General features: G+C 42.3%; 1 protein-coding gene and 1 long non-coding RNA gene across 2 annotated transcripts in view; both read right to left on the minus strand.

Annotated features, from left to right (window-relative positions):
- Positions 1 to 1,769, minus strand: part of LOC144103547 (uncharacterized) — a 44,183-nt gene extending 42,414 nt beyond the window's left edge. Inside the window, exons 1-2 of the mRNA XM_077636240.1 lie at positions 424 to 1,769; positions 237 to 313 (exon numbers count right to left, since the gene is read on the minus strand). Coding sequence (XP_077492366.1) covers positions 237 to 313; positions 424 to 443 — 97 coding nt within the window. The 5' untranslated portion in view covers positions 444 to 1,769. The remainder of the gene's footprint in view (positions 1 to 236; positions 314 to 423) is intronic.
- A 248-nt stretch (positions 1,770 to 2,017) lies between these two features.
- Positions 2,018 to 10,461, minus strand: LOC144103905 (uncharacterized). Its single transcript, XR_013308366.1, has 3 exons — positions 10,350 to 10,461; positions 7,265 to 7,368; positions 2,018 to 4,456 (listed from the first exon to the last, which is right to left on the minus strand). It is a non-coding gene; the product is annotated as an uncharacterized LOC144103905 (long non-coding RNA).
- Between the last annotated feature and the right edge of the window lie 5,617 nt (positions 10,462 to 16,078).

Genomic DNA, 16,078 nt, shown 5'->3' on the forward strand with positions numbered 1-16,078 from the left:
GGGATCAGTTCAATGCACTCTTCTGAAAAAAGATTGAGGTTACCAGCCTTTCTAACACCATGGATGGTACAAATGAAGCACAATCTATTGGAACACCATGATGAGGTGAGGTCATCGGACCAACGAGCGTGGGAGCTGATGAAGACAATGGTGAATTTTCATGGTGCAAGGGCAGCTCTGGCCAAAAAGCACCATGGTGGAAGGCACTTTCGTCTACACAAGGTGGGGTTAATCACCCATTTTCAGGCATTCTGCCCAGCAGGAGCCAGGGACAAAGCTTGTGTATTGTAGCACTGGCGGGTATCCAGTGGCACTGCGAATCCAACACCGCACAACCTACATGTAAAGGTGCATGCTCCAGTGGCTAGACCACCGATGTAGAGTGAACATGGCAATAAGTTGTGAATGAAAGTTCATGGTCACCTTATTATCAGCTGCTGCATTATTCTGGGCAAAATCAGTCCACTACTGGTTTTACAGAATAGTTGTGGTGCATGAAGGCTTGACTCGTGAAAGGGCACCAGTTGGGCAACCAAAAAAAAAGAACACAGTGGGTCAGCAAATCTGATAAGACTGGTGCTACCTTGTAGAACAGATGTGCAGAACAATCAGTTTTGTGAGAAAACTACAAACTTTCTCACAGTACTAACTATACACATAACTGTCACCTGCTCTTAAAAAGCCTCAAAATGGAATAGAAGATGTCAAAATACAGGCTAAATCCATATAGCAACAAATACTGTTTTGAAAGAGTAAGTAATGCTATGCATATCACAAAATGAGCTAATTCACTGGTGATTAACCACATGGAACCATATCATAATCTTCAACAAAGCAGAAAAAATGCACATAAAGCAGTGAACAGCTGCACATACAGTAACATAGAGAATATACAGCATGATACTGACAGGACAGGTTTTGCGCAGCTATAGTTTTCACAAGGCCAGAACCAGCAGACAAAGCAACAGTGCAAAGTGGTGAAGTCACATTCAATTACATTAAGATGAATTTTCATACATTTGAGACCATACAACACAACAAAGAAGATCAAGACTGAAGGGTCAAACACAGATGCACGAAAAGACTGATTATTCCAGTGCATGCAGATCTTCGTCCTTGATTTTCTGCTTTGAAAAGCAAGAAAAAACATTGAATCAATTTGCACACTAAGCAGAACGATCACACAATGTCCAGCATAATTGCATTTTGTCCTTCATATGAAGTTTAAGTTTTTCACAGTGACCATCACTTCAGTTCCACAGATCTTGCTTTGACCTTTGTTTAACAGGATGGGTTCTAATTCACCTTACTTTGCACCAAAATTAAAGGCGTCATTTTCTACAATTTGAATTTTTATTTAAGCATAATGTTTCGGAATCAATGATCTTCCTTTATCAAAGTGAGCTCCAGCTGCTTATTTTTCAATTCTCTAAGTCACAAAGTTACTTTACGAATGGCATGCAATGTCTCTGTAACACTGGCTTACTTTTTTCCAAAAGAATGAAACAGGTCCTGAACATTGTAACTGCCCTGAAACATACCAGTTTGACCCAGTCTTCTGGAATGCCCCACGGCCATTAGACCTCCTTGCCTCTCCACCCCTTTTTAATGGAGTGCCTGGCTTCTCTAAGATAGCTTCAAAACCAGCGGGCACTTGTTTGTTAGGTCCCACTCCCTCCATGGTGCTTGATTTTCAGTGACCAAATACATTGATTCTAATACTAGTAGTGCTAAGTGCCCACCGCAAGAGCACACAAGTCGCAGGTTGCATTTGATTGCTGTACATGGTCGCATGCTCTGTATGGGAATCTCATTCAGAGCATAATTTAAACTGTTCAGCCAATGTACACCAATGGTTTCTGCTCGACAATCTTTGGGCCAAAAAGAAAAAGAACCTGGTGCCCCCTCAGCATCAGTAACATCTGAAGCCATCCATTATTCTCGTTATTCCCTCCTTCCCTCTCCTTTCCCAACGCAGCTGCCATTTCCGCAGAAAAAAATTAGTTTACGAAACGAGTTCACTAAACAAAACATTTCTTTCGAGGGCAATGCCAATATTCTTCGTTTAGTTTCCATTAATTAATGCAAATACATCAAAACCATTCTCATCTCACTTTGTACGTAAACACAATGCACTGAGACCACTGCACATGCAATTTATCAGGTTATGAATATGAAGCAATGGAGACATGGAAGGTTGGCTGGCATGGTGCTGAAGGTTTCTTCCTCTGGAACGCTGTACACATTCCCTTATCAATAATGCCCTGCAAAATAATGGAGAGAAATGGAGTGTCACTTTACAATGAACATAAATGCCACAAGCACCAGCGGTTTTATGCTTTTGTGTAAACAGTAATGCACAGGGCAGTAGCAATCATTCACAAAAACGAGATCCGACAACACATTGTGTCATTTTCTTTCTTCCCTAAGCACAAAATGTGAAAGAATATGGTCAGAAATAAAGTACAACTGGCATTGTTGTGCAAAATAAGAGAACAAATACATGAAAATGATGTTTTCTACCAGCAATGCCAATTGTGGTATATGCAATGCAATGTCAATTGTGGTATATTTAGCACAGCTGGTCTGAATAGTTGTACAGCGCTTATAATGCATACAGCACTTATAATGCAGTAGGTACATGTCTTTTTGAAATGCATCTGGTTGTGTTTATGGCTTAATGCAAGTACAAAGCCAGATACTACTACTACTACTGAAGATGCGAAATTACATGTTTTCAATCATAAGACACAAGTGAAGTAAGGGTTGGAAGCATTTTGAAAGGTTAATGCTTGACAGAGGGGAGTAGCAGGACTACATATGTCTGAAGAAACCAGAGCAAGACAGAAGACAAAAAACCCAAATGCTAATAGCAGAGGTGCCTACATGCTCTATATATTCAATAACCATAGATTGGCACAAGTGTTATGAATTGGGCTTGCTGGTTACCGACTATTATTGAAACAGAGCGAAGACAAGACACAGCAAGGAGACACCACGAGTGGTGAGCATCAAATAGTTTTACTCCAAGGTGAAGAACACATGTTATAATATTATAACAGGTTTGGCAAGCTAAGGACAACAAAAAAGATAATTTAAACGTGGCATGATGGAGAAAACGGCACATGCCCAGCTCAGTTGCTAACAAGATCTCAAGGGGGAAGCCACAAAGAGCAACAAAAATTCATAACAGGTCTATATAACAGCTAAAATGTAATGACAAGGCATGCATCAGATACAAGATGATGATGTGAGAGGAAGCAACAAAAGGAGAAAAACAAGTGTAAACAAGAAAAACAAAAATTCACAACAATGTATAAGGAAGCTAAAATCTAGCGTCAGGACGCACGTCATAAATCCGATGATCTGGAAATGCGGCCTCCTTGGGAAACAGTGTGATAGATGGTGTGATCACACAGAGTTGTTCTTCCTTCTAAATCATGAATGCTTCCCATATATATGTCAAACCTACATATGCTATGACCGTTCTGGAATGAAACCAGTTGATAGCCAGCATTCGTGGCGTCTCCTTACTGCTTCCAGTCCTTGCGCTGCTTCAAATGCGATATACTGGCATCCCTGTGTTGATTTGCAATAGCAGATTACCTAACTTCAACAGCCATAGGTAATAACAGTTATTTGCAGAGGAGCAGCACTTCGAAGATAGACAAATACACTGGGTGCCAGACAGGAACTGTTTTGTTACTGGAGCAGGCATACGTTTTATGACAGTATGAAAAGGGTTGCAGGTGACAGGAAAGATTGCCATGCTTGAAATCTTGTTTTAGTGCCTGTACCAAGTTCCATAAACCACCAGAGTGGACCCAGAATGGACATACTCGACTTTTTTCTTGCCTGTCAAATTAACACTGCACCTGGTTTTCATAACACCGTAGCAAACTAACTCATTCATTGGGTGCGGGATTAGGATAACAAGAAGATACAGATACATAATAAAGTAAATGCAGTGTCTTTTTTGCCAGCACTCAAGATCACCAGGCCCAAATTCATATTGGACACGCAAACGAGTGAGTAGTTAGGGGAATGTGAGAACAATTTGCTTGTCTCAGACCTATATTTTCTCAACCCGTTTATTGTGGGAGCAGCAGATGATCTTGACTGCAAAAGAACTGTCAATGCATACAGCTCAACACACCCAAAAGCGAGATCAATGAACACAACAGAAATGCCGCAAAAAGTCATAGACCTGAGCTGCAAAATGGCCTGCAGACCGTAAAGAGGTGCTGTCAGATCAAGATCCACCGTATTCATCACAAATTATCCAGTATTTTGATGTGCCTAACTCGGCACATAGTGATCACAAATTCAGAGCAACAGATATGCAGTTTGAAGAGAAATGAGCCTGAGGATATCATCTGCATAGTTTGGCAGCAGTTGTCCATGCAGGTTGTTCCCCCAGAACCTAGCACTCCTTCTGGGAGTACGCTTGATTTCTCTGCAAAAAGGCACATAGAAAAGCATAAAATAACAAGGGAAAGCCACAATTACACAAAACAAGAGTTTAATACTGCAGCCACTTGTAGATGGAACAGGCAGAGAATATTTAGTGTGATCGATGGGCATCATGGCCCCATAATGTTGGAGAGGCAGCCACTAATAAGCAGGAATACATTTTATATTGCTAAGATACCATGGCAGCGGAGACAACACTCATGCATAGGATGCCGATGGTGTGATGCATATAGGCAAAGCAGGTGCAATTTTAGATGCACACTCCTGGCTAAGGTTAAACTCGGATCCACTGCCTTAAGGAGGTGCCAGGAACCAGCAGAGTGCACCCTAAATTGCAGATCAGACATGTCGAGGCAGCTACCTATTTTATCAGCACGCAAAGCCTTATGCATCTCAAAGCAAAGCTATCTTTGTGAATGTGATCTCGGAGATAAATTCAAAGTGACCGTTTTGATAATATGCATTCAGGGGTACAAGGAAGTGCTGACGTCAAAAACTAAACTAGAAAGCGCATTCTCTCTGCTGTGGGCACTGTACCCGCTCTGTGCCCTTGGATTTACTTCCCCACAATGTCCTCCTCCCTAGTTACTTTAACCAACAAGAGAGGGCACATGCGTTGCAGCAACCCTAGCGCTGATCGACGGAGTTGACTGTTACAGGCATTGAGGAGACAGCGCTCTCTCTTTTTGCCTCAGAAACTCATCGCATGAAAACATGTCAGCGTGACATTCCACGAGGACTTGCGGAAACTTTTCCAGCCACTCGTACTCCCGACGCTAACAGTATAAGGGAGGCAGGACAGCATTTTTTAATCTTTTTCGCATCCGAGCTTGCAGCTTGAGTTTAAAGTCCTGCTCAAAGTGTGCATAATACACACGCTTCTTCTCTTTACCCCCTCTAGCCATAGTTTTCACAAGGTGCGCATGTTAACAGCACTGCTGTCTAAGTGGTCTTTTGGTTCTTGCTTATGTGAGAACCCAGGGAATTCCCACATTGTTGCCAATATACTCCCCTTCTACTGCGACCACATGCTGCCTGGCTGTGTGATAGTGAACGTACAATTAGTGTCCGACTAGAGAAATGACACCACACTACAGTAATGTCTGTTTAGAAACAATGCTTTTTTTCTACTTTAGTGCTTTAGTGGTGGTAGTACATCCCAACATCTTAGTTCTCAAGGAATTGAAAAGTGAAGGAAATCGATGAACAATGAAGCTAAGCTGAAATTTATGGACCCTAGAATCAATGAGCATACAATCACTGCCATCATAATGACATCTTCAGATAGCTGTCGGACCCCAGATTTTTCTAAAAAAACATGAGTCATAATAAGTTAGACATTTAATGAAGCGCAGAGCTATTTCCTGCATTTGTTGCATGTCCACCCTAGTCAGTCCTGTAGCATTCATGACTGATAATCAAGTCGTCAGCAGAGCGTCTGCCCATGCGTACAGCATTAGGCACGACTATGTATATACAGTCTTAAATGTTGTCTAGAGGCACAAATAATTCTAACATAGAAGGAAGCGGCTTTATGAAAGCCTCGGAGAAACCATTATGAAGCTAGTTCTTTAAGATATTTTGATCTTGAAACCTACAAGATTGCCTAACTTGATATTGCTAAGAGTTTGTATTATCATGACAGATTACAACCAGTATATCATTTGTGACACATATATAAGCTGTCTAATTTTGGCATAAAACAACGCTCACACAGCACTAATCTGTGTTACACTTCAAAATGTGACCTATCCAACTTGAAACCTGTAATATCGAAGTTGAAACCAAAGTGACTCAGGCTATGAGGGATGCCATAGTTAGATCTCCATAAATTTCGACCACCTGGTTTTCTTTCATATGCACCAGCATCGCAGAGTATGAGCCTGTAGAATCTCGCCTCCATCTAATTCGACCGCCGTGGCCGGGATCGAATCCGCGTCCTTTGGGTCAGCAGCCGAGCGCCATAACCACTGAGCCACTGCGGCGGCCAACTAGGTAACTTATTATTGGTGAGAGTTGTATTACCATGACAAATTGCAGTCAGTATACCATTTCTGAAACATATACAAGCTGTCTAATTTTGGCATAAAGAAAGGCACAGATAGCACTAATCTGCGTTAAACTTGAAAATGTGGTCTACAGAACTTGAAACCTCTAATAAAACCTCAGGATACAAACCTAATCCAAAAGCATCAGAGTAGGCATATTCATTTCTGACCATTCATTTGAATATTTGCGGCCACATATATTTATATGTAACAAAAAACTATGATGGTATTACCAACCATGGAGGAGACAGGAAGCTGCAGAATAAAATTGGAACATGCTACATTATCACTGCTGACTTACCAGAAATATTAAATACTATCTCACAGCTTTACTTATCATGAACGATCAGAGGTGGCAATGCTTTCTGGCCAAATACACAGCTATAGAGATATCAGAGGATGATGGGGCACGCCAACAATACGGTTGTTGACCATGCCACTGCCAGACTGGCAGTCCATTATGTGACCCTGTGCTCTTTCAAAAAAAATTTTGACTTCCGAAGACACATCTCTGTATCGTTATGTGGTGGATTACGCTGTCATCCGCCGCATTGGCCAAATCTATGGGGCATAAAAAGAAGCTCAGTGCAATACAGGTGGTTCTTCCTACGCGTCAGAGTGTCAGCGTCTTGTAACTCGAAGCATTGTGTCAGAAATGGGATACCACCGAAAACATCAAATGTGAAATTTACAAGCTTCATAGAAGAAAGGATACTGTAGCAGAGTTGGCCGGTGCCACTTACTTTAGCAAACTTGATGTCAACTACGGATTTTATCAGATGCCATTAGATGAACAACTGTCCCAAATCTGCATCTTCAGTACACTGTACGGGCGTTTGCTTAAGCTCTGCATAAGAAATATTTCAAAATGGAGTCAGTAAAGCACTGGACAGCATGCCTAAAGTGAGAATGTAGACGACATATTGATCTCGGACGCAACAAAGCCCAAGTACGGCAGTCATTTGAGGGAAGTGCTTAAAGCGATTCATGAAGCTGGTTTCACCCCGAACAAAGAGAAGTGTATCTTTGGTGCTCAAGAATTAAAATTCCTGGGAGATGCAATCACAAGGGAAGGAATTAAAACAAATAAAAATTTCATTCAGTGTGTTGTCAACTTTCCACGGCCATCATCCAAGCACGATGTGCAAAGGATCTTGGGAGCAGTGAGTTACTTCAGAAAGTACACTTTCTGTCTGTCGGAAAAGAGAAAAGCATTGTGGAGTTTAATCCGATAGAACATCGCTCTTCGTGTGGAGCAACACGCCCATGGAACACAAAAAAAAATGTTTGTAAAACAGACTCCTCTGCATTCGCACCGCAGTACACTGAAGACCATTTGCCAATCGAGGTGACTTATCGATGTTACATATTTTGTTACTTTCTTGCTTTTACTAACTGTGCTTGGCTGTTTAAGTTTTTGTCACATGTTCATCTTCCTCCAATTGTCCCCCCTGCAATAATGCCCTTGTGGTGCTGCAGGTACTTGTATAAATAAAAAATATACTCCATTTCCTTCATAGCCATCAAAGCTGCCACACCTAGCACACCCGTTCACACAGGCTAAGTCCGCGCCCAAAAAGTTGTTTGATATACAACTAAAGTGAACACAAGCACATCATTGTGACAAACTTTAAGTGCCGTGGCTGGCACCTCCTGGACTTTGTTTTACCTCTTGCCGCAATTTCGCCTTGCGACTCAATGCATCTTTGAGAAACAAAAGTTACAAGAGGCGATGCGACACGAGGTTGGCAGGGCGAATCACTCCAACTCAATCCGTGCCCGAGTAGTTGTACATTCAGTGAAAATTATAGCCAGAAGGCCTGAACACAGAGCGCCTCATAGTTTCAACCGTGATTTTCAATGCTAATACTGTTTTACATAACTTTTTGTTTTTGTCCAAACACTCGCCTGACTTTTGAAAAAAATGAATATCTGGTGGAGTATGGGTTCACAAACATACTACTTCTGCAATCTGCAGCATTGCCTGCTATTTATGAAACTGAGTACAAGGGCATGAAAAAAATGAGAACAAGAGAATGAAGGCGCAAATATAGAGCTGCTAAGAACAAAATCCGGAAGGAAGCGCTATATGGTAATTTAAGAGTCAATACCCATGTACCCGAGGCTAGATCAGGTTGTCTTAGAACCAGGCAATACATAGAAGCAAGTACAAACAGGGAGATATTTGTGCAGCATACAGGAGCAGGGCAGAAAACATTGAACAAGTTCTAGCGGACTCTAAATCTACACAACCAGATATCAAGAGAGAAAAAACCATCCTGTAGCCCTGGGTTTCAAGGATAGAGCAAAATTAACAGGCGATGTGAAAGCAGAACAGATAAAATGCATGAAAACTCACAGAAATCGAAGAAATACCACTTAGAAGATGAGAAATAGCCACGAACAGAAAAAAAATAAACAGAACAGGATTAAAAGTCTGAAAAAAAAATAAACCGGCACTCTCCACCAGACTGATATATAGAGGATGCCAATAGTCATCTATGTAGAGGAGATTTTTTGGTGGGTGGTACAAACACACATCCCTTAATACATTGTTTTTCTGGAGAGGAGCATCAAGCTATGGGTCGGCATAGCTGGCTGCAGTTCCTCTGGAATGTTCTTCCCGTGGCTAGTAGTAGTCCTCCAATGCCCACAAAAAGAGGACACAATAATGAGGCCCAGCCAAAAAAAAATGAAAATCGGTTTTTGGGGAAAGGAAATGGCGCAGTATCTGCGTCACATCTCGGCGGACACCTGAAGCGCGGCGCCGTAAAGGAAGGAAAAATTTCGACCACCTGGGGATCTTTAACGTGCACTGACATCGCATAGCAACGGGCGCACGCCTTAGCGTCTTGCCTCCATCGAAACGCGGCCGCCGTGGTCGGGCTCGAACCGGGGTACTCCGGCTAAGTAGATGAGTGCCCTAAAAACTGAGCCACCGCGGCGGGCAATAATACGAACCCAGCATTGTAAATACGGCAGGTAGTCCTGCATTTCGATGCAGGCCGTTTAGTGCAGTCGAAGAGTAGCAATCATTTTTTATTCCCTTGTAGCGGCTATTGGGACGCGGAATAAGGATTTTATGCTTGTGTGACATGCCAGCATGGAGGGAGGGACGACTTCTATATGGAAAAAAAAAGCCTGGTGGTACGCGCGTTAACTAGAAGCTGTTTGTACCAACGTGGTTTGTACCAGTTTCCGGCGTAAAGTGCTGGCTACAGGTACCGCAATTGAGATATGGTTCACCAGCTTCCACAAGTCACCATAACGCACCATGAACAATGTTATCATACATGCCGCCACAGAATACATAAAGCATCTAAATTTTCACGGCAACGCTACAGATTGCGAAGGAACTAATTGTTGCATTTTCAATGCGATTACACACTAACAGAAGAACGCGGACATGCCAGAATTGTGAACAGCGCGATCTCCACAAACGTGCTATCTTTGCTAAAGCCTGCTACAAGAAAAATAAGGCTCGGAAGGCTCACTGGCGACCGAGTCAGTGAGATGGTCGTGGCTGAAGACGCGTACACAAATTAACGGTAATTGCAGCTTTGCAGCCTATGCGTCTAGTAGCCTACTGATGTAAGTCTTAAAATAGCCAGCAGGTTTCAACGGAGCAGATTTGTCTGCTATTGTGGTTAGACTTTTCTGCGACTTTCATGTTACTGGTAAAGGCGTTAACAAGCCCGAATCTTTTGTGACTGTGCGGCGACATTTCGGCAAGCGCGCACAAACACGAACCGCGTCTTCACTAGCGCACGCTGCAAAAGTGACGTTCACCGGGTCGCACGCATTTTCCCTTGCTTTGTAGGCACATACATTTCCTTGTGCAAAGCTTCTTCTTGACACAGACCAACAACAACAACAAAAATAATATATATGTAACAACAGATCGGGGATCTGGCACAACCGGAAACGCCCGAAATTTGTGCGACCGTTGATGCAGCCCGCGATGCAGCTTGCGCTAACATACATGGTCCCTGCCAGGTTAGCGTATGCACGTCTATATAATTAAAAACTTTATCAAGACCACGTGGGAAACCTAAAATAAATATTATTGCAGGAGAAAAGTTTGACATGTTGTAACCTTCCAGAGCGACCGAAACCAAAACCGAATTTTGGCACTGTTGGTTTCGATATCGCACCGATGGAATCTAATGCATGAATTTTACATTCGAAATTTATATCCGCGGCTTAACTTGTACGTGCGGTGGTTTATTCGTCGCCACTGAGTTCCGCGCGAAGAGAAATCATAAGTGCAGATACCTCTCCACTCTGTTGGAACTACATTCTGCCGAGGCATTGCGGCCAATTTTTTTATTTGCTGAATTCGCAGTACTCGAACTTGTCCAGCTCTGTGCCACCAGGCGCAACGCATGACTCTTGCATGGCCAAGGCTTTTGTTACAAGGACCTGATCATGCGTAGAGTTTTACAATACAGCTTTTGTCCGGGCTTGTTTCCAGAAAACACGATTAGGTGACGATATGTAAGGAGATCGTCTGGAGCTACGCTTCGTTGAGGTTGTAGGTGCTCGCTAACCTTCTACATCGGCAGTTGTAAATGATTCCGGCACATTGGTTGTGCAGAGAAAGAGGTCGCACCCTAGGTTGTGAACCATTTGAATCAGGACAGCACCAGCAGCAGGGTTATTCAGAAGAGAGGAATAATTAGACGGTGTAATGACAGATTAGCAGAGATACTTCAAACGGGAAACAAAAAGGAATAGTAAGAGAACAATTCCGGAAGTAAATAATGACTGACATGTTTGATCAACATACCACATACGAATAAGTTGAAGATGGAAATAGGCAAACTTTTTTAAGTGTAGAAATGTAATCTACCAAGCCCAGTGAGTAAAGTAATTAGAGGATTCGTAGTATAGATGTATGGAAGGAATAATGAGCATATTACGCATGCAGTTTAATAATTCTGTGCCGCAATTATTTTCTTGGCAATAATTTCGCCATAAAAGAAGCGAAGAACGGGGTAAAGGAGAAAGCGTACAATGGTGTGAAAGGGTGTAGAAGTGTGAAAATGGCCATATTTCCCATCACTACCAGCAGCCTGGTCGACTGATTCATTTCCAAAAATTCCGGAGTGACCCCAGATATGAAATGAAAGAAATGGGGCAAGAGAAGACAAACGATCGAGATCTTTCATAGTGGAAATAACTCTCGGGTTCAATGAAGCAATTGAAGACAGGGCAGAAAACAGAGATAGAGAATCAGTGTAGAAATAAAAACGGCATAGAGAAAGGGTTACTAACAGCAAACACAACAGCAGAATGGAAATATACAAGCTCCCCGGCACAGGCACTAGAGGCATATGCAATGAACATCGAAAATATTTTGTGTGGAGCTAAGAACAACAAAGCACCAGCACAGTGATGAGTGAATGACCCGTCAGTGCAAATATGCAATGCGCGTTGACAAGAAAAGGTCAAGGCTTCCTGATAACTACGCTGAGGAACAGAAAATTTAAATTTCAATGATCGAGGGATGGTAAGACCAGAGATTAAGTACAGGCTGGATTTATACGGGTTATAAAATGCCTTACCGTATACAATGGGTTGCTGTAATGTAAAAAGCAAGGAGGCCAGCCCTAGCTGGAGCAAGTAATGTCCAGCTGGAATGTCCTTCTCAGCTGGACTCTTGACTGTTCCAGCTGGAAAAAGACATTTCCAGCTGGATCATCACCACTGCTCCAGATGCAAGCTTTCAAGCTGAATCGGGAAACAGCTAAAGAAAGCAGTTTCCAGCTGGACATTTCACTGCTCCAGCTGTAAGCTTTTCAACTGGAACATGAAACAGCTATGAAAAGCAATTTCCAGCTGGTGAATGCCTTCTGCCAGTTATCACGAACTGCAACCTGCCTTGAGTTGGCCAATGGATGAATGCATATTTCAAATTGCTGAATCATGATTTCCAGCATCACAAGTAAATATATTTTAGCTGCTAAACAAACGTTTGTATTTTCAGGTATATATAATGCCATCAATTATAAATTCACTTATAACTGCCAGATGTGTGTAGTGCACGCATATGCAATAGCTATTTTGGTGCTTCTATGAATATTGCACAAACTCCCCTCTCTATTCTCCTCACCAGTGGACATGAAGCAACTGTGAGGTCAGGATCTGCTAGTAATTAGCCGTCTTTTCCAAGAGAAACATGTATTTTTAAGAGCACCAACCGTGTTTGAATATTTTAGGACCTGTTCCTTGCGAAAATTACCTTTTTTTTTTCACAGGCAGGAGAGTGTAGAAATGTATAATGGGAAACATAACGATAGCTGGAAAAGGCTGCAAGTTACTTTGCCTTAATTGTAGATTTCCAAGGCAGCAGTCATGTCCTCAAATTAATGAAATGGTGAATATAAATTGCCTTAAGCTTCTACTGCACCTCCTGGATGACTTAATCCAACTTGAGTGACAATTAAGCACAAGGAAAAACTTGTCAAGAGCCAAGAGGAGAGCGTCAGTCTGTTATCCAACATTTGAAAAGACTTGTCACAAAGACAAGAGCTCTTGAAACAATGGCTAGCGGACTGAGGACTCCTTCCCGCTCCTCCAATTTTTTTGTGCATTGCAAAAAATCTCATCTGCCACGATCACATTTGAATGAGAGATTAACAAATTCTGCTTAGAGGTATGCAATATGTTTTATTGCAACATATCAACAAGCACACAAATGACTTGCAAGTGAAAGGAAAGACTCATCACAATTAACAACCACCTGAAAGCAGCTGCTCAAAATATGTCAGGTCTAGCAATAGAGTTAGACAGAAAAAGTAATTACACATCAAAAACTCACTTTATGCTCTTCAAAAGGTTACAATACAAAACAAAAATTTTTTATCTTTAATTTTTGACAGTGCAGCATGCTCATCAGCACTTGCATCTGTGCTCCAGCTATGAACACACTATAAGTAAGTACTAGGGGACTAATAAATAATAAGAGAATATGTGCCACTCAAGTGTCTAAGTGAGAGTGCTCAAATTATCAAGAAGGTACGCCAAGGAAACTGGCAACGAAATGGGCAGACAAAACATCAAAGCAGCCGCTAGCAATCCGCCAAACCAATAAAAAAGGAATCAAAAAGTTGTATGAAAGGGCATGGCATTGCTCTCCAAAGCCCAAGTAGTTGCTCGATACTGGCATGTTAGCTTTAGCCTCCCAGAGTGACACCAGGCAGAGAGAGGGGCCAAAGTGGAGGACTCTAGAAAAGTTTCGACTGTCTGAAGATCTTCAATGGACATTTATTTTGCCCAGCCCACAGAATCCTTGTGCATTTCGCCTCCATCAAAACACAGCCCACAGTTGAGATTAACAGACTGCGCAAATAACTGTGCAAGTAAAGCCCACGCTGCTGAAGACAGACTTAAAATAAGCGGCAAACATAACTGGGCAGCAGTAGAAATCAGCAAAAGTAGAATGGTTCCATGCCTGGCGGGAATTCGGTGAAGAGATGAAGTCAAAAGGGACTCTGATACAACTCACTTTGCAGTAATGGACTGGCTTTGAAATTAAACAAAATCTTTCATAAATGCCCTAAGGCCAACTAACAGGAGAAAAAGGTTGGAAAGCATAGCTATCTCAGGCATGGCAGCACTTGCCTCTTCCCTGTTTTTGATGCCCGAATACTAAGCACAAGTGTAGGTGTGCTAGAAATATTCACGCCAGCATGTTCACATCATATCTGGACCAATTCATGCAACAAGTTGGGTTCAAAGCACAAGAAAAATGAGCCACTGCTGCTCGTTAAACACAAGTTGCAAATAGAGTGAACATGTTTCTCGAACATCATTGTGAGAGAGCAGGGGCTCTTTGCATGCCAACTATATTCAGTGACCTTTGATTGCACCTCTCATTTCCAGCCACTTTGTTTAGTTCTATTTCCGATTTAAGGCAGCCTGTATTTATAGTGAAGTAACTTTTCAGGCAGATTGCACTGTACAGTTCAGTCACTTTCAGTAAAAGCTAAATTCACATTATGCTACAATGAAATACCTTTTTGCATGTGTACAATGCATTTACTAAGGTAATTGCTAATAGAGTCGGGATAACGTTTGACTTTAATCGACCAAATGATCAGAAAGGCTTTCATAACGGAGATTCCACAATAGATCATATTCACACTATCAATCAGGTGATAGAGGAATGCACAGAATATAGCCAACCTCTATATATAGCCTTCATTGATTACGAGAAAGCATTTGACTCAGTGGAAACCTTGGCATTCATACAGGCATTGCGGAAAAAGGGTGTAGATGAGCCTTATGTCAAAGTACTGGAAGATATATATAATAACTGTAAAGCTGCCAAAATCAGCAATTAAATTCCAATAAGGAAGGGCGTCACACAATTAGAAGACACGATCTCGCCAAGGCTATTCACCGCCTGTTTACGGGAGGTATTCCGAGGCCTGAATTGGGAACAGTTGGGGATAAGAGTTAATGGAGGATATCTAAATAATCTGTGATTCGCTGGTGACATTGCCTTGCTGAGTCACTCAGGAGATGAACTGCAAATCATGATCAATGAGTTAGACAGAAAAAGCAGTGCGGTGTCTGAGAATGAAGATGCAGAAAACTAAAGTAATGTTCAAGAGCCTAGCAAGAAAACAGCAGTTCACAATTGGCAACGAGGTGATGGAAGCGGTAGAGGAATACGTCTACTTACGTCAGGAAGTGAGAGCTGATCCGGATCATGAGAGGGAAATAACTAGAAGGATAAGAATGGGGTTGAGCACATATGGCAGGTTCTCTCAGGTCATGAATGGCAGTTTACTAACATCCCTCAGCAGAAAAGTGTACAACAGCTGTATCTTACCAGTACTCACCTATGGGGCAGAAACATGGATGCTCACAAAAAGGGTTCAGCTTATGTTAAGGATGACGCAGTGAGCCATGGAACAAAAAATGATAGGTGTAACGTTAAGCGACCAAAAGTGGGCAGAGTGGGTGAGGAAACAAATGTGGGTTAATAACATCCTAGTCAAAATGGGGTTGAGGAAGAAATGGCCTTGGGCAGGCCATGTAATGCTAAGGAAAGATAACTGGTCCTTAAAGGTAACGGAGTGGATTCCAAGAGAAGACAAGCATAGCGGGGGCCGCAGAAGGTTAGGTGGGCGGTGTTGGATGGGGGTTCGGAGTCATTCCCGACGGGACCACGGGTCACAGAACGATGCTTGCTCCGATCGCCACCACCACCAGGACAGGACTGCCGACGAGTTAGAGTTGAATGATGGGAAGAAGAAAACTTCGGGGGTTTATTTACATTATTTACATAGGTAGAGGTCAAAAGGAACTTCTCTCCGAAGAGAGGATCTTAAAAGGAGGCTTAAGCAGCCTTAAAAGAGAGCATGATTCCTAAATAGAGTACACAATAGGAGCACCCAAAAGGGAACACGACTGAGCATTACAGGGAGCACAGAAGAGGAGCACCATCTTCACTGCACTCACTGTCCAGGTTTATACAGTTCTTGCTCCCCAGATTCCCCAGGTTGAGGACGTTTCTGCCAGGGTGAGAGTGGCCCATCTTGTAT

Source organism: Amblyomma americanum, chromosome 9, assembly GCF_052857255.1.
Source record: "Amblyomma americanum isolate KBUSLIRL-KWMA chromosome 9, ASM5285725v1, whole genome shotgun sequence".
NCBI lineage: Eukaryota > Metazoa > Arthropoda > Arachnida > Ixodida > Ixodidae > Amblyomma > Amblyomma americanum.